Below are 22,872 nucleotides of genomic sequence, written 5' to 3'. Positions count from 1 at the left end.
GGGGCTTTGAGGGCTCGTGTGGCCCATGCCTTCTCACCAGGGATGGACTAAGCTAGTATAACCCTTCCTTTTTAAAAAAAATTAATTTATTCATTTATTTTTGGCTGCTCTGGGTATAAGTTCCTGTGTGTGAGTGTTTCTCTAGTTTCGGTGAGCAGGGGCTGCTCTCTAGCTGTGGTGCACACGCTTCTCATGGCCGTGGCTTCTCTTATTGCAGAGTGCGAGCTCTAGGCATGCAGGCTTAATTGCTGTGCAGCATGTGAGGTCTTCCTGGATCAGGGCTTGAACCCTTGTCCCCTGCCGTGGCAGGCGAGTTCTTAACTTCTGGACTGCCAGGGAAGTCCCTAGCCCTTCTTTTAACTAAGCCCCACTTTCTGATTTTCCCAAGCCACTGGACCATTTTGTGGTCAAGTGAAAAGAACATAAGACTAAGACTTCAGACTAAGTTCTGACTCTACCACTGAGCAACCCATTTAACTTCTTCAGATAAGCTTTCCTACTCCATAGAGTAGGCATCAAATGAGAAAATCAAAGATCTATAAAAATGTCAAAGTCTTCTTCAACACACAGATGTATTACTATGGGAAAAGACTCTTTTGGGAACTCATTTGATGAGGCACCCTTGTGCTGCAAAGGTCCTAATGCTCAAAGGGTAAGTCTGGCAGCTCAGTTCTGTGACCCCAGAACACCCAAGACTCAAGGGCAGTAGAGAAAAAAAGGGGAGGACAATGAAATGATTCTAACAGTGGTTCAAAAATGGTACCTGGGAGAGGGGAGAAAGCATGAAGTTTAGGGTTTGGATACCCAGGTTTAAATCTAAACACAATCATTTATTAGCCTGATGATGTAATTATTTAACCACATGGCACCTCAGTTTGCAAATCAGTAAAGTGGGAATAATAAGAAATATTGGGTGTTTCAGTGCAATAAGTGCATGAAATGTGACTTACCAATTGCTACCAAATGTGCATGGGTGTGTTAATACCAATGACCAAAGCAAAATGGATAGAGTTCCCCTTCGCACAGCATCCCTTTCCCCAGGGCTTTTTCGTTGGGGACTGGTTGAATCTCTGGGGACTTGGATAGAAGTTGCCTCTTTGTAGCTGCCTACCTGTGGGAAAGATACTTCTATTTTTTTTCTCTTCTGAGTTTCCTCCCCTTAAAATGAAGGGGCTGAACATGAAAAAGACAGGAGATAACAAGGATTAATAATAGTAAGGATTGGAGAAAAGAGAATCCTTGTGAACTGTTGTTGGGATTGTAGATTGGCATAGCCACTATAGAAAATAGTAGGGAGGATCCTCAAAAAAATTAAAACTAGAATGACCGTAAGATCCAGTAACCCCTCTTCGGGGACCCAAAGGGAATGAAAACGCTAACTGGAGAAGATATCCGCACCCTCCCCCAACCACGTTCAGAGCAGCATTGTTTATAAGAGACAAGGCACAGAAACAACCAAAGTGTCCACTGATGGATGAGTGGGCCAAGCAGTTGTGGCGTATATGCACGCAGTGGGATAGTATTCAGTCATTAAAAGAACAGCAACAAGGAAACCCTGCCATTTGTGATAACACGGAGGGACCTTGAATGCGTTATGCTAAGTAAAATACCTCATCGAGGAGGACAAATTCTGTGTGATCTCACTTATATGTGAAAACCAAAAAATAAATAAAAAATAGCTTAGAGCAAAAGAGATCAGAGTCTTGGTTACCAGAGGTGGAAAGTAGAGGTAGGGGGCAATCCTGGAGGGTAGTTGAAAGGCACAAACTTCCAGAGAAAAGGCACAAACTTCTATTTATAAAATAAGTAAGTATAAGGATGTGACATGGGACTTCCCAGGCGGCGCAGTGGTAGAGAATCCGCCCACCAATGCAGGAGACACAAGAGACGTGGGTTCAATCCCTGGGTCAGGAAAATGCCCTGGAGGAGGACGTGGCAGCCCACTCCAGTATTCTTGCCTGGGAAATCCCACGGACAGCGGAGCCTGGCGGGCTACAGTCCACGGGGTTGCTAAGAGTCCGACAGACTGAGCACACACACAGCAGCTATAAGGGATGTAATGTACAACACAATGAGTGTAGTTAACACTGCTGTATCATATACAGCAAAGTTAAGAGTAAATTCTAAGAGTTCGCATCACAAGGAGAAATTTTTCCTTTTCTCTTTTTATCAATCTGAGAAGATGTGTGTGAGCTGAACCTATTGTGATGATCATTTCACAATGTATGTAAATCAAACCGTCATGCTGTACAGCTTAAGTTTATACAGTGAAGTAATTGGTTATTTCTCAATAAAACTGGGGCAGGGTGGGGAGGTGGGGGCGGTGGTGCCCTGTGTGCCGTCAATGAAGGGACTATGACATAAGATCCTAACAGGTTGCAAGTTTTAGGTTCTTTGTATTCTTGCCCTTGTAGACTAGCCTTAACAATCAATTTGTGGAGATTTCACATTTCTTTTTTTTTTTTTTTTAATGTGTCAGGAGGGAGGTGTGTGTGTGTGTGTGTGTGTAAAGGGATGGAGACAAAGCAGACTCTGGCCTGCCCGGGACCCCACCCTCTCCAGGGACGGACCTGTCCGCCCACCTGCCGGGAGGAGAGCTGGTTGGAGCCCAGGAACCCAGCAGATGCAATTCCAATTTAGCAACACGAAGAAGTCCTCTCCAAGGCAACCCAGGCGAACACACCGCCCACTGGGCAGGGCTAAAAATACACCCGCATGGTTTCCACGTCACACCTGAAGTAAAAATACATCCAACCGGGAGCTGCTGGCTTGGTCTCCCCCACCTCGCTCTGCTCTCTCCATCTGGTCTTTCGAGGGGAAGAGCGGGGAGGAGAGGAGGCGGGCTGGCTAAGCTCTTCCTTCACACTGGCTCCTCTGCCTCCGGGACCCTGGCAGCCCCCACCCCCGGCAGAGCCCAGAGGAGGAGGGTCCCTTTGTAGCAGCTAGAAACTGCCAGATGGCCGTAGCTGGTCTGGGTACCTTAGCGGAGTGAGTGGATTCTGAGCCCAAAGAGCACTTTATGCTTGTGTCTCAGAACCCCCACTTGCTGCCGGTGGTCACTTCATTCATTCATTCGTCCCCATGCATTGATTCATCAAAGATTTATCCACCTTCTGCTGTGTGCCGGGCAGCGTGCTTGACCCTGGGGAATTCAGAGAGAAAGTGAGATTGTGGATCACAGGAGCTCCCCATGGAGTGAGGAAGACGTCTGAGCACAAACAACTGTAGTCAGTAGAGTTTAACAATCGTCCTAAAGGAAAGAAAAATAAATGCTTACCGGCAGTGTTTTTTGGTTTAAAAAGAGGATTTCGAGTTCTGATGAGTTATACTTTGCCTCTCCTCCTCCTCCTCTTTCTCTGCCTCTATTTGAATTGACACGTGGGCTTGTTTCCCTACCAAATGAGTCAGTGGAGATGGAATTATACATTTATTGGAGCGGATAGCATCGACGTTGCTCTGAATTAAAAAAAGGTGCCCCCACGCCACTCCAGCGAAGTGGAACAAGCATTAACTGACAGCTTCCTAAGTGCCAGCCACTCTGTACTATCCTTCCTTTTCTCCTTGCTACAACCTCTGTGGTAGGTGGTATCATCCCCTTCTATAAAAGAGGAAACTGAGGCTCAGAGATATTCAGTCACTTGCCCCAGAGTTATACAGTTAATTATCCGTCTCCAGAGACTGTGCTGGTTTCAGACCACCCAGCCCACTGAATTTGTGAGGTCAAAGTAGAACTCCCACCCCCAAGCACATCTCAGTGGTAACTCAGAGGAGGCAATGACTTCTCTTTCTGGAGAGACCAGTCGGGCAGCCTTGGTACTAGGGCTGGCACTCTGAGCTAGGCTATTAGGAGAGGCCTACGCACAGGTATTTCAGGTGGAGGGAACAGCAGGGGCATGAACAGTCTGGTTTGCCTGAGCTGGTGAAGGGTGTGATAGAGGTACAAGGGGCTGGGGGCCACCTGCTATCTGTCCAGCCATCACGTATTCCTCTGAGTCTGTCAATGAGTGCTGAAAAGAAGCCTGAGGCCACGCTGTGAAGCCTCATCTGATGATGCTGACTCTATTTCCTCAACATCCAGGAGCGATGTCTCTATATTTCTCAGACTGACTGCTGGTAATAGGCCTTCTGGCTGTGAAAGGGAAAGGGGCGGGGCCACCAGGCAAAGTGGCTCCAGGCTATTGACTCTGATTCTGTGGTCCCAGCGACCTCCGACAGGGGCACTAGAAATAAAAGGTCACAACGCCAGCCCCCTGGGTAGTTTCCAGGGTGGTGGGCCTTTGGCAACTTGAGACCCCCACTGTGTGGGAGACTAGGTTGGGTGGCTGGTGAGCCGGTCATGTCACTGCTTGCCCTCCTTCACCCCACCTCTCTGGCCAGTGACTCATGTCCTGTGCAGAGGTCTGACCCTGACCAGGCTCTAGTCCCTCTGCTTCATCACTATAAGCCTCCACATTCTGGGACTCTCCCGGCAGTCCAGTAGAGAAGACTCTGAGCTCCCAATGCACGGGTCAAGGTTCAATCCTTGGTTGGGGAGTTAGATCCCATGTGCCGTAACTAAAGATCCTGCATGCCGCAGCGAAGACCCAGTGCAGCCAAATAAATAAATAAATATTAAAAAAAAAAAGAATAAAAATAAAAACCTCCACCTGGAAATGTTCCTCTCCCACTCTACATTGCCTCCTCTGGGATGGTCCATTCTTAGGAAGTGCCTGGGGGCTCTGACATCCCACCCCATCCCCACTGGAGGCAGCAGCCGAGGCTCAGGGAGGGGTGAGCGTTGACGATGGGCTGTAAAGGGAGCTGCAGGACAGGCCTGGGGGCTCCAAGGTCAGGGAGTGGACAGCCAGGCAGGCTGCCACACACATGGCTGGACCCATAATTGAGGTCTGCAATTCTGGCCAAGGTCACAAGGCGAGGGATGGCTGAGAGGCTCAGAAGTGACGGAGTGGCATGACTGTGAATCACAAGGTTTATCACCCAGAAAGGGAGCTCAGTGCTAATGTCTGCCCTGCGTGTGACCATCATCTCCCCTCCCCCAGCCCATGGGGCTCTGTTTCTCTCTACCTATCTGTTCTCTGTCTCTTGTGCTCTTTGCATTGTAGCCTCTCTGAAGCGCTATTCAAAAAAAACTTTTTAAACTGAAACATAGTTGACTTACAATCTTGTGTTAGTTTCAGATGTACAGCATAACGATTAAGTTTTATGTATATATATTCTTTTTCAGATTCTTTCTTCTTATAGGTTATTACAAAATATTGAGTGTAGTTCCCCATGCTGTCCTGTAGGTCTCTGTTGGTTATCTACTGAAGCTCTATATTTTTGCATTCTTTCTTTTCCTATCTCTGCTTCTCTGTCTGTGGTCCTCTGAGTAGAAAGAAATGTTTAAAAAAAAAAAAAAAAAACTTTTTAAAATCCAGGTTGTCCAAGGAGGAAGGGAGGGAAGCAGAAAAAGGTCTATTTGTCTTTGCTTGAGTCCTTTAACAAAAGGCAATGAACTTCAGCCTTAGAAGGGAACTTTGAGTTAGATGTGAGTGTAAAAATTACCAAGGAGGCTGGGGTCTCTATCCCAAAAGGTCTTTGGAAATGTTAGTGCGACCTATCGGGCCATCTACATTATGAACATCTGTCTTGAGACAGGAAGGAATAAAATGCACAGCTGCCCAAGGATGCGCTCAGAAGCTTCATCAGAAATATGTGTCCAGTGTGGGGCGAGGTGGGGAGGACCTGGCTCACTTCGCTCTCAAGAAAATCTGGGGCTTTGCCGAGGGGGTCTCGGCCTCTCTGCTGCTGGAGGGAGGGTCACATTCAATTCTTCAAAGGACTCAGCCAAGATCCTGCCCAGTTTATGGCAGGTGGGTTGTCTCCCAGGGGCAACCCCACACATCCTGGCCCCAAACTGGGCATTCTAGGCTGCCGAATTTGGGCAATGTAGAAAAAACAAGAAGGCAGAAATGTCAGAAGTAATTAAACCAAATGATGGCTTAAACCCCTGTAGAAATCAACACATCCGGTTTAATCACCTTCTTAAGCTAGCACAAGACTGCGGGTCTGTGAAGGGGGTTCTTTATTTCTTTGGATCGTTAACAAAAAGTGCGTATCTTGAGCTTGCTTTTGGTTCATATCCTCCTGGGGAGAGGTCTGATGTGGGTGGAGGTGGGGTGGGGGGCGGTGGTTGGTGAGGACTCAGAAAAGAGAAAAGAAATAATAAAATCTTATTTGAGATCATCTCTCGTCCCCCGTGCCCGGCTCTGTCGGCTCTCGGGGCGTCCCGCCCTCCCGGCACCCAGGCAGAGGCACAGTGCTGAATGTGCTAAATCAGGCCATTAGAGAAATTCATTTCTCTTTATTAGTCTGTGTCAAATCCTTTTTATTAGTGGCTGGAAACGACCTCTCTTCTGCAGTAAAATGTCATGCCAGTTCACTCCTTTTATTTGTTCTGCACCGACGAGGCTCAAACTCTCCCTGAATTAGTGCGGTGAGATTTATTTCCTCCAAATTTTGAACGGCTTAAGAGAGATTGGGGTGGAGGGGGCGGCCAGGCGGGAGGCAACGCAGGGAGAAGAGTGGAGAGGGATCGGGGAGGGAGAAGGTGAGCTCTTCTGGAGGTCAGGTGTCCTCGGCTGTTTGGAAAGAAAGCCTAATGGCCATTTTCACATCTCGATCGTCAGCATCTGGGCACTGGAGACCAAGTCTCCACATTTCTGCTTGCAGCCTCTCAAGGGTACTGATCCACAGTGGGCGAGATCTGGACAGAGGGATGTGAAACTCCTTAAAACTCATTTTCTAGTTGGAGAGGGTGAAGCTCAGGGAATGTCAAGAATGGCAGCATCAGTATCCCATCCATAGCTGGAAATCCGCCTTCCCCATCCCATGCCTGGATCAGACTGGCCATTCGTGTTCTGGGTAACTTATGTGTCCAGCTCCCATGGTCCCTGCCCTAGCCACTGTGTCCTCCATTCCAGGGCCAAAATAGGGCTACTGGAAAGGACTCCTTGAGGGTGGCTTCTAGCCTCTTCCCCAGCTTTATGGAGTGACATTGGAGGGTATCTTAGAAATAGAAGTCAATGCTTAGGCAGGTATAAGATGGGCCACTGGGGAAGGGGCCGTGGAGTGGGCTGGAAACAGCCTTCAAGGTGCCCATAGCATCGATGCAGCCATGGAACAAACAGCTGAGTCACTGGGAAACTGGACTTGCTTCTTGGGGCTGGCCCAGAGTGTCTCAGCAGCCCCCACACTTGGGCTTAGCAGGTAGCTGTCCGGGTGATGGGAAGATCCAGATGGATAAGCAGGGGAGCCACAGGCAGCCCCACCAACCCTGCCTGGGGGTCATGTGAGAAGCTGTGGGTTAGCACAGGTGTCATCCCAGCTCCTAAGCTCAAGGATCCTGGCATCAGGGTGGGTGTTCCACCCAGAGGTGGGAGGGTGGGACATGAAGGGAGGATTTGGGAGCTGAAAGTGCTGCTCAGGCCAGGAGGGGCTGGGGAGAGGGGCCATGGCAGCCACTAGGAAGCCTGCTCTGGGCTTACAGGTGCTCCCTTCACTTGCAGGACCAGGAAGGAAAGCAGGTTTTCTTCTACTGAGACTTGACATAAGTCATAGAAAACACTTCCGGGTATGCCTTCATCTCTCTCTCTCCTTCTCTCTCTCTCTCACACACACCCCCCACAGCAGGGAGATCTGTCCCCTCCTGGTGAGATGCTTATAAGATGGAGCAGTGCTAGAGCTCTGCCTTGAAGGTGTACACTGTCCCCCAGTGGAAGGGACAGAGCCTCCACCCCAGTCCCTGAAAGCCCACTTCACTGTGAGCCCCGTGATCTGCAAGTTCACCTCTTGGACTCCATCTCCCTCCATTCGCCTACCTTACTGCAGCCACACACACCTGGACTTTGTTCCAGACACACACCACACTCATTTCTATCCCAAGTGCTTTGGTCTTCTCCTGCTTGGAACGCCCCTCCCTCAGATCTTTGCCTGAGTGCCTCTTCATCGTTGGAGGCTTCACTCAAATGCTACCTCCTCAGAGAGGCCCTCCCTGACCACTCACCTGTCCGAAGGGGCCAGGACAGCAGCCGAGGAGCCTGCCTCCTGCTGCCACCTCAGCCCCAAGGCTGGTGGCTGGGAGATGTAGCCACCAGCAGCTCCCTCTTCCCTGCCTCACATGCCACACTCACTGTGTACACAGAACGCACGATGCTCGCACACACTGCATATAAATAACATGTAGCACACACACGCTCACACACACACACTGCATATAACACAGGGCACATGCACAGTGTATTCACAGCACACGATCCCTGCACCCCAGCTCCATGCACACAACCCGTATGTGCATCGTCCCGCAAGACATAACACCATGTGTGCACACAAATAAAAGCACCCAGGACAGTCCACTGACACGCCACTCACACTTGCTCTTGTTGACAGCCTACATTCAACCTAGGTGCACATGCATGCATGGACACCCACACCCACACCCACACACACACACACACCATCCCCTCTCCTTCCAGCAGCTGCCCACCCTCCTTCCAACCCGTGAGAAAGGAACGTGCAGTGACCAGCCGCTGCCGTGGGGGTGGGGGGGGCGGGCTGCACCCCCACCACCTGGCACGATGCTGCGGATTATTAGTTCCTGGTAATTTAGTGCCCTTGTACAGAGTCGATTTGTGCCTTTCATTCCTAATTGATCTAGTGGCTGTTTAAATGGCAGCAGGCATCTGTTGAGAGTAGGAAGGTTCATAAGGCGCAATAATTCATAACACCGTCTGGAATTTGCCTTTCATGTCCCTCAGCTAAACTACTGCAGGGCTCTGCTTAAATCACAGCCGCGGAGGCTTTCTTTGGTATTCCACTCAGGGCCAGGAGAATCTTGCATTAAACTGGGATCAGGTTAGATTAGACTATAATATGCTGCGGTATTAGTGGCTGCAAATGAAGACTTAGACTGGAGTTTAACCCCTTCACCTGGTTTTCTCTTTGTCTTCAGCGGCTGGCTGAGCAAACCCATTGTCTTCCCACCAGCTTCCTGAGGGGGCTGAGTAGATCTTCTAGCAATTTGGGGGCTGCAGATGGGCTAGCCTCGGATAGTGACCCTTTTTCTCTCCATGCTATCACCCAGCCTGCAGCCTTGGAGCCCAGCTGTTTGTGCATCAGCTCCCAAACCAAGAGTCAGGGCGGCAGTGTCCAAGCGCAGCTCTGCCAAGCCAGGTGGCTCATCGGAGACAGGAGTTCACCTCCCCTCCGTGCCCCCTGCCCTTGAGCTTGGGTAGAATGACCAGCAGGTATGGGTTTGGGTGTGGATGGGTCTCAGCACTTTCTGCCTTTCTGTCCAGAATTATTAGAATCCCAGGATGGGACAGGCTCATAGGGGTTCCCCATCTGCCTACAAACACTCTGTAGGCTGGCTGTTCATTCCTTCTTGGCGTGGTTAATCACAGTGTTCCTGCTGGAAGAAGCGTAGTTGGGTTTCCTCTTCAAGATTTCTCGTGCTCTCCAATATGGTAGCCACTAGCCATATGTTGCTATTTAAATTAAAATTAGTTAAATTAGAACTAACAATTCAAGGTCCTAGGCAAAGCATCCATTTTTTTGAACTTATGATTTTATATTCGAGTATAGCCAATTAACAAGTTGTGATAGTTTCGAGTGGATAGCAGAGGGACTCAGCCGTCCATATACATGTATCCTTTCTCCCGCAAACTCCCCTCCCATTCAGACTGCCACATAACCCTGAGCAGAGCTTCCAGTGTTCTACATTAGATCCTTGTTGGTTATCCATTTTCAGTACAGCGGTGTGTACATGTCCAACCCAAACTCCCTAACTATCCTTCCTCCCACTCTGCCCCGCTGGCAGTCAGAAGTTCATTCTCTGTGAGTCTGTTTCTGCTTTGTAAGTCAGTTCATTCGTATCATCACGGCAGCCATATTTTAAGTGTCCGCTGGCCTCGGTTAGTTAGTGGAGACTGTAGAACCTTTTCATCATCGCAGGAAGTTCTGCTGGGTGGTGCTGGCTACCCCAGGAGCCTGGGGACCAGGCCTGACACATGCTTTCTCCTCCCCCAGCAAACAGATTTTCATCAAAAAGAAAGGAGCCAGATTTCGTGGTCCCAGGGGACTTCAGTGAGAAGCCAGAGAGGGATGTGCATATGCTTTTGGGAACCACAGTGGGGAGAATGGGGCTCCAGAGTCCAGTGTCAACACCCATGTAAGCACACGCACAGGTGCTGGGTGTGAAGACAGAGCTGCTCACTCAGGCTGCAGAGAAATGAGAATGAGATGCACTTACATGTGCAAATGACATCTCACACATAGCATACATGTATATTCAACAAATGTTTATTCGGATCACGTACAGTCACTGCTAGACTCTGGGCAGAGAGTGAAGACTACGATGGGCTTGCTTCCTGCCCTCATGTAGCTGATAGTCTAGTGAGGAAGGCAGATGGTAAGGCAAACAAGCCAGGTCTGTGTAGGTTTCAGGGTCGGGCAGTCAGGGCAGGTTCGCAGAGTTGGTGATGTGGAAGCCAAGACCTAGAGAGCGGCCAGGTCAGCACTTCACTCCATCCATCACAGAACCACCCGTGTCGTCAAACATGCTCATGCTCACATATTCTTCATTCATCAGTTCATTGTCAGTCACCAAATATGTATTAAGTGCCTGCTGTGAGTGTCAAGGCAAGGTCCTAAGGATACAATGATCAATGAGACAGGGACAGTCTTGGGGAAAAACAGTGGCCAAGTAATGATGCGTATTATTATTTAATTGCAGTTGTGCTAAGTGGGTGTTGATGGAAATGTGTAGGGAGCTGTCACATGTAAGTGGGGTGTCTGACCTAAACTGAATCAGCCAGCAGAGGCAGGATGGGTGGGGACATCTGCCCTCCACATGTGACGAGTAGCCAGGTCCACACACACACACCCTCCTCCCCGCCCCCACCCCCACCCCCATCGACACTTGCAAACACACAGGTACTGCCCTTGGCTGACTCTACACAGCCAAGTGTGGATCTGTGACCAACGATGAATGTTTACATCTAGGACTTTTCTGGACATTTCCCATATTTCCTTCCCCAGTTGACCTTGAGCCCGAAATGGACACCTACCTCTTTGAAGAGTTATACCCAGCATCCCTCATCAAATATCCACACAATTTATCTAGACAAAGAGAACAGTTAGGCTCCCAGTAGGGGAGGAACAGAAGCCACTGAGGCCCCAGGAATGAGGAGGTTGGATCCTCTGTGCCAGGGTATGAAATGCTGCTGTCCCGGCAGACCGTGGGGACGGGGCCTTCCTCCAGGAGTGAGACCCTGGGAGAAGAGGTGATGGGAAGGTGAGGTGGGCCCCTGAAGGCTTTTGCACTGTTAGAAGCCCTGATGGCAGCAGCTCTCTGAGTGCACATGTGTGAGCTCTCGCTGTCCCTGCAGGCATCCTCTTTTCCCGCTCCTGACGCTGCTGTTTGAGAAATGTGAACAGGCCACCCAGGGCTCTGAGTGCATCACGTCCGCCAGCTTCGATGTGGACATCGAGAACTTCGTTCACCAGCAGGAGCAGGAACACAAACCCTTCTTCAGCGATGACCCGGAACTGGACAATCTGGTAAAGACCCTCCAACCCCCACCCTGGCTAGGGTCGTCCCGCCCTCTGATCCCCTCCAAATGCCCCAAAAGCAATCCTTTCATTTATTCACTCAACAAAGAAATGTGCTTCCCCGCTGTGGGCAGGCCTTGGTGTTCCAGCAGCTGAGAACCTTTAACCAAGAGTTGCACACACTGGTGATGCTGCCAAAGCTCTGCCTTCCTCCTCCCCCACAGCACCAGCATCACCTCCCACCCTCTTGCAGTGCAGACGGGAGGAGGGGAGGGCCATGGCATCCAGAATGTTCCGAGGGCTGGAATCCTGGCATGTTGGGAAATCTGTCTTGGGCTGCCCAGAGAGGAGCTGATGGCCATGTGCTACATTGTGAAGGAGGAGGGTGACATGCATATTCAAGCACATCAGTGGATAGATAGGAAGACTGGAAGCAACAGACGCGAAGACCAGCTTCTCTACTGAGAAGACCAGCAGATGTCCTGCCCATTTAGGATACAGTAGATCAGGCTCCCAAGCCTAGCTTGTCATCCAGATCATCACTACAGCCTTAAAAAGTACATGCTCCTGGGCCCCTCCACCTGGAAACCAGGATTCAGTAAGTTTAGTGGGACTTGCACACGTACATTTTTAAAGGCTTCCCAGACAACTGCAATCTTCAGTAAGGCTTGGGAGCCAATAGATTAGATGATACTCTAACTCTTCGTCTAGCCCTGGGAGTCCTGCTGAGAAAAGAGCTCTGGAGAGACCGCTCTGTTTGTTCATCGTGACAACAGTTATCCTGGGATTATTAACCACGATTCTTGATTTTGCTGTGGGTGGATTATCCAGATCGTGCATGGTAAATTTGGAAACTCTGAAAATATGTCTTCCACAAGTTGATTGATTATAGGGCTGACCTCCATCCAGAATTTAGTTAGTACCTACTCCCCAAAGGGAAACAGAGTTAGAAAAGCAAATGTGACTCCAGGAAGGAAGGAAGAAACACACACACACACACGCACACATGCAGTGCATCTGCAGAGCAGACTTAAATGACTTGGGTATTATTCTATGTTGTGAATGACCCACCCCACCGCTTCTCTCAGGAGTTGAATATGATACTTTATGGAGTCCAGCAGCCCTACCAGGAGAGGCCCCTCTCTTTTGCCCGGAAATCTATGAAGTGTTATGGTGTTATGATACAGGACAGAGGATATGCACTTGGCCAAGGTCAGGAGCATGAGTGCAGGTTTCTGGGAGCCCCAGGTGCACCTCTGCTCGGCTCCTGGCTGTGACTGAGCTAACATCCTTCCCGGTAACGCAGTCCCCTATCTCTCAGGTCCCCTGGGAGAATCGTCCCCATGCAGGTTCTCCGTTTGGTTGGACAGTTAGTGCAGGCAGACTTGCCCCTGCCCTGCTGTTCATCTGATCAAAATCTCAGAACCACAATTGTGAATCAGGTCTTTAGAAGCTACCCCTGCAGCAGTCATGGGGCCAGGATGTGAAGCAGCCGTTTGTGTGGGAGCTGGAATGAACACTCCCTTCACTTGACCCCCCAAAGAAGCTGAGGCCTCAATTGGTGGGAAATACCTAAAATAGGCTGAGTAATACGAAAGAATATACATTTTTTCAGAAGTAGGAGTCCTGGCGAAACCAACCTCACAAACTTGCCCACTGCCACCTGCAGTGGTGAGTTCTGGAAGACCCCCCCCCTCCCCGTCCCAGCCCCACAACCTCTTATTCTATTAAGTTGGTCAGAAAGTTCATTTGGATTTTTCCCTGAGATGTGGTGGGGAAACCTGAACAAACTTTTTGGCCAACCCAAGAGTACAGCCTGGAAATACCAAAAAGTGACCATCTCCATGCTCTCCCCTGGCCCACACTACCTGGGTCTCTCAGGGGTCTGCTCACGGAAAGACTCAGATTTCTTCATCTAATCCAGCAAGACATGGTAGTATCCACCATGCGCCATGCCTGATCTGAGGGTGGGGTTGCTGGAGGAGGTGCCCCAGTGGCCCCAGACCCCTGGTGCTCCCTGGGCTTCTATCCCAAGTGATGGGCTGGGAGTCGCCCACTGGCGGAGCAGGCTTAGCACCGCCCACCCCTCACATGGACCCAGAGGAGTTTACCTGGGGGAGTTGGCCACAGTCAGTGACTGATGGATGGGTCAATTATTTAAATGGAGGTGGTTGAAGGAGCCAAGGACCCGAGGCCAAGCTCACCTTCTGGGAGACTTTGACGACAGCTCCTTTGAAGCTCGGTTTCCCCATCTGTAGAGCCAGTACACCTGCCTCCTGTGACTGTCATGAAAAATAAATGCCATGACTAGTGGAACTAAATGGCCTTTGAAAATGCGTGGCATCCAGAAGGTTAAGGTCAAATGCAGTATCACTAAGGCCAGGCATTCCAGCCGCCTCACCTCACCTCCAGGCCATCAGAGAGACCATGTGGCGGAGAGCCTGAAACTTTCAGGGGGTTGGGGCTGGGATCAGGCAATGCCCTTTGCCATCCCACGTGTGGTCCTGTGTCAGGAGGGAGGAGGTGAGGAGGCCGACCACAGGAGCCATCATTAGAACAAGAGTCGTGCAGCCGGCACTGCCGAGATGCACATAATTAGAAATTAGAAAAAGGTCAGATCGCGTCATTATCAGCTCAATCAGCTGCCGAGTGCCACAGCCAGTTAATTTGGCATCTGTATTTTTTACAACCCCGCACACGTAGCCCAGCGGACTGTAACTCTTTATCCGGACAGATATACTGCGCAGCGGAGCAGGGACATAAAATGAGACCCCAAGCAAATGAGCTGAGATAATTGAGAGATTTATTTTTTATATATATGTGTGTCAGGGCGGCTTTCCTTTGCCCTTGAATGTTGACTTTCACAGATGGGCTTGTCACGAGGATACTGGGATCCCCCCAAACTGTCCCACCCTGGATCCTGGAGTGCGGCTCAGATCCTGCCTGCTCCCCAGCCCCACCAGGCATCCCACCCCCCAGGACACGGGTCCTCCCCGCTCCTGCTGGTCCCTCTCCTCCCATCCAAGCAAATCGCTGTGTCCACCTCCCTGGCTCCTGCGATCTCCTGACAGGTTCCCATGGGAACCATGGCTGACAAAGCCCTCCCAGAGATGTTCAGAGACCAGAGAGGTTCCCAGAGTGTAGGTTTCTAAGTGAACCTTCCTTCTCAGTTAGCCAGCTGCCGGAATATAAACTTAGAATCATAAAACACTGGGGGAAAACCCCAAGCATGGAGAGCAGCGTGTCCATTTTACAGATGGGGACACTGGAGTCCGGAGAAGGGCAGTGACTTGTCAGCGCCCAGGTCTGCTGACTCCTTCCACTCCATCACCCACCTCTCTGCTTCCCCAGGGGCAGCAAAGCCCTCATTTATAAATGACCATCTTACAAAAAACAACCCTGATGTGAAAGGTGAAGAGGAGTACAAGTCTGAATAATAAAAACATATGACATTAATTATAAAAAATAAAAAAATAAGCATCTCTCCCCCTGGTACACACACTCCCTGATCCTCTCCACCTCCCCATTTCAGTACCATGGGGGTGGCTTTCCCCTGGTCAGCTCCCCCAGGGACACTCCCCACCCCCTGCCCCGGCTCCAACTCCCACACACATACCCCAGTGCTCACCAGCCCTCTGTCACCTGGCCCATCGATCCCCTATTTGGGCCCAGCAGCCTCTGACTGGCAGTTGGTACAGTTTGTAAAATTTGCAAGTTCCCCAAACCCCTTTGAAAGGCAAAAGCTTTTTGTTTTATAAAATCTGATTTACGGGCCCCCAGTGCAGGGCCGAGGTTTTATATATTATGCAAGATTTCAAACTGAGGCTGTAAAACGTACGGTTTCAGTTTCATGCATGGAATTTTTTTATGTGTAAATTTTTTAACATTTATGGGGCACGTTTTAATGAGACTCTGGTGGGGCTCACGGGACAGATTAGAGCTGCCTGATCGCAAAGCCAGCTCCAACATGGGGCCCCCCAGGCCCCTGGGCCCTCTTTGAAGGGGGTGGGGTGCAGAGGCCAGAGGTTGTGAATATGGAGACACGTGAAGGAGGCAGGCTGGAGCCATGGGTCCACAGGGACCCCAGGCAGCACCCCTTCAGAGAGTCATTCCCTCCTGCCTTCTGTCCAGACCCTCTTCACCTCGACAGGAGTAGAAAATCCCACAAGACCCCAGAACAGGGAAAGGAAATAATAATCAAAGCCAGTAATAAATAACATTTATAGCATACTTACTGGGTTCCAGGTGCCGTTGTCCTAAACACTACACCTGTATTATCTTATTTAATCCTCTTTTCAGACCCACAAGGCACAGATTATTACTATCCCTATTTTAAGATGAGAGGGCTTAAAGATGAGAGAAGCCTAGTGGCTCAGATGGTAAAGAATCTGCCTGCAACACAGGAGAACCAAGTTCAATCCCTGGGTCGGAAAGATGCCCTGGAGAACGGAATGGCTACCCACTTCAGTATTCTTGCCTGGAGAATTCCATGGACAGGGGAGCCTGGCGGGCTGCAGTCTACGGAGTCACAAAGAGTTGGGCAGGACTGAGCGACTTTCACTAAGATGAGGATCTTGCGACATGAGGTGAAATCATAGCTCAAGACCACGCAGCTCAAACGTGAGTCAAATACAGGCATGGAGCCCTGGCCCACACTCAGCAATTATGCGGCCCTAGACGCCGTCTTTTCTTAGTACTTCCTCTGCACTCGTCTTTAGTTCTTTTCTGGCCAAATCTCCTTCCATCCTCAGTATGATGTTGAGGGAGTTGCTGTTATGATCCCATTTTACAGATGAGAACAAGGAAGTACAGAGATCATGTGAATCCTGCAGGGCATCCCAGAAGGTGGAGGGCCCCAGACTCAGCCTCCAAAATCCACTATTTCCTAGCACCCAGCTCTGCTATTTAATTCTCGAGATAGCCCTGGGAGGGGTTATCATACCCATTTTACAGAAGGGAGAATCCAAGACTGAGAACCCTGTAGTCACTAAGTTACAGAGCTGGGATTTGTCTAGCTCCTGAAGCCCACCTCTTTTCCCTGAACCACAAGGCCTCTCCAGAGTCTGAGGAGGAGGCGGGGGAAGTGCCACATTGTGACTTAAAAGTATTTAACTTGTCCTGCGTGGCAGCCTCCCTAAGTGCTCGTCCTCTTCCTCAGTCATCTGGCAGTCTCTAGCCCCTGGTCTTCACCTTTCTTCCATGTTCCAGGCCTTGTTCCAGGGACCCCACCCTTCCAACTGCTCAGGCCAGGCTGGGCTGGCCTGGAAAAATTCCCAATTAGATTTTAGCTTTGGCTGCCCTATGCTATGCTAAGTCACTTCAGTCGTGTCCAACTCTGTGTGACCCCATAGACGGTAGCCTACCAGGCTCGCCCATCCCTGGGATTCTCCAGGCAAGAACACTGAAGTGGGTTGCCATTTCCTTCTCCAATGCATGAAGGTGAAAAGTGAAAGTGAAGCCGCTCAGTCGTGCCCGACTCTTAGCGACCCCATGGACTGCAGCCTACCAGGCTCCTCCATCCATGGGATTTTCCAGGCAAGAGTACTGGAGTGGGGTGCCATTGCCTTCTCCGGCTGCCCTAGTGACACACAGGAAGCACTTCAGAGCACTTGAAGGAATGCATGTTTACCGATTCATCTGTACGTGAAGCAGACTATTCCAGCTTCCCAAAATGCAGAAGAAGGAGAGGGAAAAAGGAGTCTACCCTCCAGGGCAGAGCTACTCCCTAATTGCTGCCTGGAATTTCGCAGGTTACCTAACCCCTGGGTCTTGATTTCCTGTTCTCCAGGAGAATGATAACCGTGCCTGTGGGTCTGCAGGTTTATGCGACTCAAATGAAGTAATGGAGAGAGAAGCGTTTTGCATATTGTAAAATGCTATGTATGTAAATGCTTTGAAAGGCAAGGATTTATTATTATCAAATGAAGAGGTCGCAAGCTTACAAGAGAGGCCACTTTTCAGAAAAGTGCTTGATGGAGGAGGGAGGGGCACGTTGATGTAAATAATCGACATACAACACAGTTGCTGTGTGCCCAGGACACACGTGTACATGGTTTCATTCAACCATGTGAAGCTGTTCACAACAGCTCTTTGGTGTATTATTGATCAGCTTACATGTTACAGATGAAGTTAAAGGTCTGGTTCCAAATACTCAGACAGAAAATAATAGATTTAGGACATCACACCAAGGGACTTTCCGGAGAAAGAGAGGCTCGTCCCATCCTGTGGGCTTTCCTGAGACTTGTGAGGCCATGCGGGCTTCTCAGGTGGCCCTTGGGGTAAAGAATCCACCTGCCAATGCAGGAAGCCTTAAGTGATGCAGGTTCAGACCTAAGTGATCCCTGGTTCAGGAAGATCCCTTGCAGGAGGAAATGGCAACCCACTCTAGTATTCTTGCCTGGAGAATCCCATGGACAGAGGAGCCTGGCGGGCTACAGTCCACGGGGTCACAAAGAGTCAGACCCGACTGAGCACACACACGCATGTGGGGCCCGTGTGCTATATGAGACTAAAATGTAAGAGTGCAGCTTGTTTTGCTTTAGTGAAGGATGCTACTTAGAAAAAGAGGGCTGCTTTTTTAATTAGTATTTTGAAAGAGAAGGGTGGGGAGAGAAGCTAAAAGATGAAGCCAAACTGGGAGAAAAGGAATTAAGGATACATTCATCACAGTTGTTGATGATATTAAATTAAATGGAACTCTTCATTGCACTAGAAGATTTGGAATAACCTTTTACATGACATCGATCACTTAGGGAAATAGTTTAATACACCAGAGTTTTATTCTGATTTAGAGGCAAAAACCCAAAATTGCATTAGAAATAAGCTAGAGGATGATTCACGAAACATAAATATAGAAGAAAAAACTGGGGATGATTATTTTTCCACTCTCTGAAAATGGAATAGCAATAGAAAAGCCAACAGGATATTAGAAATCATTAAAAGAGGTTGCAAAAATGTATATGCCTTTGGTTCCCTGTGGTTTATAAAGCACTTTCACATTATTATCTCTTTTAGCCCTAATCAAATCCTGTGAGTCAGGGATGAGGAAGACTGAGGCTAAGGGAAGTCGTGGAATTAGCCCAGTGTCACTCAATCTGTAAACAGTAGGCCTGGGCTCAAATCTGGGCTGACGGTAAATCCCACAGGCTTTGTGCTCTGCCAGGCAGCTGCCCCATATTAATGGCATTGCCCACTTTTTTCTCTAATACTGAATAGATCCTACATATTCATTGCCTTGGAATACCATTGTGATTTACTCTATGTTCTTAAATCTTTAAACCAAGTCTGTTATCTCATAAAAAAGTAATCCTTCACCTGTGCTTCATTAAACCAAAAGGTAGGTCCACTTTCGGCCACTGTGCATCATATCTGATTTAAACACATTGCACGTGTATTTCATCTGAGCAAAGCTATTCTGTGTAGATTTTCTTTTGTTCTATTTAATTGTATTTTCTGATTCTTTTTACATAAGAAGTATTTATCGACTATAGGTATGTGTACTTTCCCGTGTGTGTGTGTGTATGTGTGTGTATTCACAGAAAGATTTTAAAGTGAGTAAATGTTGATTGAAAAGGAAAAAGTCCAGTTAAGGAAAGCTCGGAGAAAGAGGAAAGAAGAAATGAAAGGATGGAAGGAAGAAGGAACAGAGGGAGGAGAAAAAGAAGAAAGGTTTAAGGAATTAGGATTATTTTGGCTGGAGAAGACAAAGCTGACTGGCATCTTATTCGAGTGAGAGGTCTTGTACAGCGTTTGGCATTTAATGAGACTTACTATTTGTCGAAATAATAATGTTAAATTAAGGGAGGTTGTAGGGACTTCCCTGCTGATCCAGCAGCTAAGACTCCACCCTCCCGATGCAGGGGACCTGGTTTGATCCCTGGTCAGGGAACCAGATCCCACATAGTGCAACTAAGACCTGGCTCAGACAAATACGCAAATATTTTTTAAAATTGAGAGAGATTGTACTGATAGAGGCACTAGATATCTAGTTCTTGGTGCCTATCGAAAGCTGTTGTTCAGTCTCTCAGTTGTGTCCAACTCTTTGCGACCCTATGGACAGCAGCACACCAGGCCTCCCTGTCTTTCACCATCTCCCAGAGCTTGCTCAAACTCTTGTCCATTGAGCCGGTGATACCATCCCACCATCTCATCTTCTGTCATCCCCTTCTCCTGCTTTCAATCTTTCCCAGCATCAGAGTCTTTTCTAATGAGTCAGCTCTTTGTATCAGGTGGCCAAAGTATTGGAGCTTCAGCTTCAGCATCGTTCCTTCCAATGAATATTCAGAACTGATTTTCTTTAGGATTGACTGGTTTGATCTTGTAGTCCAAGGGACTCTAAAGAGTCTTCTCCAGCACTACAGTTCAAAAGCATTAATTCTTCGGTGCTCAGCTTATTTTATAGTCCAACTCTCACATTCATACATGACTACTGGAGAAACCGTGGCTTTGACTAGATGGACCTTTGTTGGCAAAGTAATGTCTCTGCTTTTTAATATGCTGCCTAAGTTGGTCATAGCTTTTCTTCTAAGGAGCAAGTGCCTTTTAATTTCATGGCTGCAGTTACCATCTGCAGTGATTTTAGAGCCCAAGAAAATGAAATCTGTCACTGTTTCCATTGTTTCCCCATCTATTTGCCGTGAAGTGATAGGATCAGATGCTATAATCTTCGTTTTTTGAATGTTGAATTTTAAGCCAGCTTTTTCACTCTCCTCTTTCACTTTCATCAAGAGGCTCTTTAGTACCTCTTCATGTTCTGCAATAAGGGTGATGTCATCTGTATATCTGAAGTTATTGATATTTCTCCTGACAATCTTGATTCCAGCTTGTGCTTCATCCAGTCCGGCATTTTGCATGATGTACACTGCATATAAGCTAAATATGCAGGGTGTCAATATACAGCCTTGACATACTCCTTTCCCAATTTGGAACCAGTCTGTTGTTCCATGTTCAGTTCTAACTGTTGCTTCTTGACCTGCATACAGGTCAGATAAGGTGGTAGGTAAGGTAAGATGGTCTGGTACTCTCATCTCTTGAAGAATTTTCCACAGTTTGTTGTGATCTACACAGTTAAAGGCTTTAACACAGTCATTGAAGCAGAAGTAGATGTTTTTCTGGAACTCTCTTGCTTTTTCTATGATCCAACAGATGTTGGCAATTTGATCTCTGGTTCCTCTGCCTTTTCTAAATCCAGCTTGAAAGTTCTGGTTCACATACTGATGAAGCCATGCTTGGAGAATTCTGAGCATTATTTTGCCCACTTATGAAATGAGTGCAATTGTGCAGTAGTTTGAACATTCTTTGGGATTGCCCATCTTTAGGATTGGAATGAAAATGGACCTTTTCCAGTCCTGTGGCCACTGCTGAGTTTTCCAAATTTGCTGGCATATTGAGTGCAGCATTTTCACAGCATCATCTTTTAGGATTTGAAATATTCAGCTGGAATTCCATCACCTCCACTAGCTTTGTTCGTAGTGATGCTTTCCAAGGCCCACTTAACTTCACACTCCAAGATGTCTGGCTCTAGGTGAGTGATCACACCATCATTGTTATCTGGTTATTAAGTTCTTTTTTGTATAGCTCTTCTGTGTATTCTTGCCACCTCATCTTAATATCTTCTGCTTCTGTTAGGTCCATACCGTTTCTGTCTTTTATTGTGCCCATCTTTGCATGAAATGTTCCCCTGGTATCTCTAATTTTCTTGAAGAGATCTCTAGTCTTTCCCATTCTATTGTTTTCCTCTTATTTCTTTACATTGATTACTGAGGAAAATATGTATTTGTCAGTTTCTGCCTCTGAGTGATACTTCATCTAATTCTCCAAGAACCTTTAATTAGCCAAGCACAATCCCTGTCCCTATAAAGAAAGTTGATCACCGAAGAATTGGTGCTTTTGAAAAGACCCTTGAGAGTCCCTTGGACTGAAAGGATATCCAACCAGTCCATCCTAAAGGAAATCAGTCCTGAATATTCACTGGAAGGACCGATGCTGAAGCTGAAATTCCAATACTTTGGCCACCTGATGTGAAGAAGTGACTCATTAGAAAAGACCCTGATGCTGGGAAAGATTGAAGGCGGGAGGAGAAGGAACGACCGAGGATGAGATAGTTGGATGGCATCGCCGACTCAATGGACATGAGTTTGAGTAAACTCAGGGAGTTGGTGATGGACAGGGAGGCCTGGCGTGCTGCAATCCATAGGGCTGCAGAGTCGGACACGACTGAGCAACTGAACTGAACTGAATCCCTACCTATTAGACAATCCAGATGAGAGTCTGGGGGCTCCTCTATCACTCTCCACTTGAAATGCTGATGAGGCTCAGGGAGGGTGTGGCCAACACACCTGGACAATAGGATTCTCTGGGAGCGATGCCCTTACAAGACTTCCTGGGCATCAAGATGTTGGCCAAAAGCTAGGAGCGTGGGATTAACGTAAGACGCCTCTACATGGCTTATGTCAGCATCAATCGTCTTGGAAGGCAACCACCTTTTCTTTTTACTTTTTATTTTGATGTAACTGTAGATTCACATGCAGCTGTAAGAATTAGTATAGCGAAGACCTGATTCCCTTTCTGCATGGCTAGAGGACAGTTTCACAGCCAGGAAATGACAATGGTATGACCGCCAAACTTATTCAGGTTTCACTAGTGTTACGCATCATCATAGCGGTATGCGTGTGTGTTTAGTTTGTGCCACTTTGTCACGTGTGTATTCATGGAGACACTACGACTGTCAAGATACAGAGCAGTCCCTCCCTCCCTCCCCCACCATCCCCCCTAGCCATCACTGACCTGTTCTCTATCTCTACAATTTAGTCATTTAAAGAATGTTCTATATATAAAAACAGAAGAAAAGAATGTTGTATAAATGGCATTATGTATGTAGCCTTCTGAGACTGGCTTTTTTTCTCAGCATCATTCCATTTAAATCCATCCAAGTAGTTGAGTATATCAGTGGTTTGTTTTTGTTGCTAAGTATGATTTCATGATACAGATGTACCATAGTTTCTTTATCCATTCACCTGTTGAGGTGTATTTTGGTTGTTTCCAGCTTGGGGTTATTAAAAATAAGATTTCTTTGAATATACACGTTTTGAGGTGAACACATGTTTTTGTGTCTCTGGGATAAATGCCCAAGAATGCAACTGCTGAGCTGGATGGTATATATTCAGTTTTGTAATCAACTATTCTGCTGTTTTCCAGAGTGGCTGGACCATTTTTTATATCCGCCAGTTACACATGAGTGATCCAGTTTCTAATTCCTTGCCAACATTTAGTGTTATCTCTATT

The 22,872-nt window shown here is 48.0% G+C and overlaps 1 protein-coding gene across 4 annotated transcripts in view; it reads left to right on the top strand.

The window, feature by feature from the left end:
- PKNOX2 (PBX/knotted 1 homeobox 2) overlaps window positions 1–22,872 on the top strand; it is a 298,614-nt gene that overhangs the window by 235,929 nt on the left and 39,813 nt on the right. For all 4 annotated transcript variants that reach the window (XM_027532932.1, XM_027532934.1, XM_027532931.1 and 1 more), the window contains one exon: window positions 11,427–11,598. In XM_027532932.1, coding sequence (XP_027388733.1) covers window positions 11,427–11,598 — 172 coding nt within the window. The remainder of the gene's footprint in view (window positions 1–11,426; window positions 11,599–22,872) is intronic.

The sequence above is a fragment of the Bos indicus x Bos taurus genome, chromosome 29 (genome assembly GCF_003369695.1).
Source record: "Bos indicus x Bos taurus breed Angus x Brahman F1 hybrid chromosome 29, Bos_hybrid_MaternalHap_v2.0, whole genome shotgun sequence".
Classification (NCBI taxonomy): domain Eukaryota; kingdom Metazoa; phylum Chordata; class Mammalia; order Artiodactyla; family Bovidae; genus Bos; species Bos indicus x Bos taurus.
Note: the sequence above shows the minus strand (reverse complement) of the source record. Positions and strands in the feature narration are given on the sequence as shown.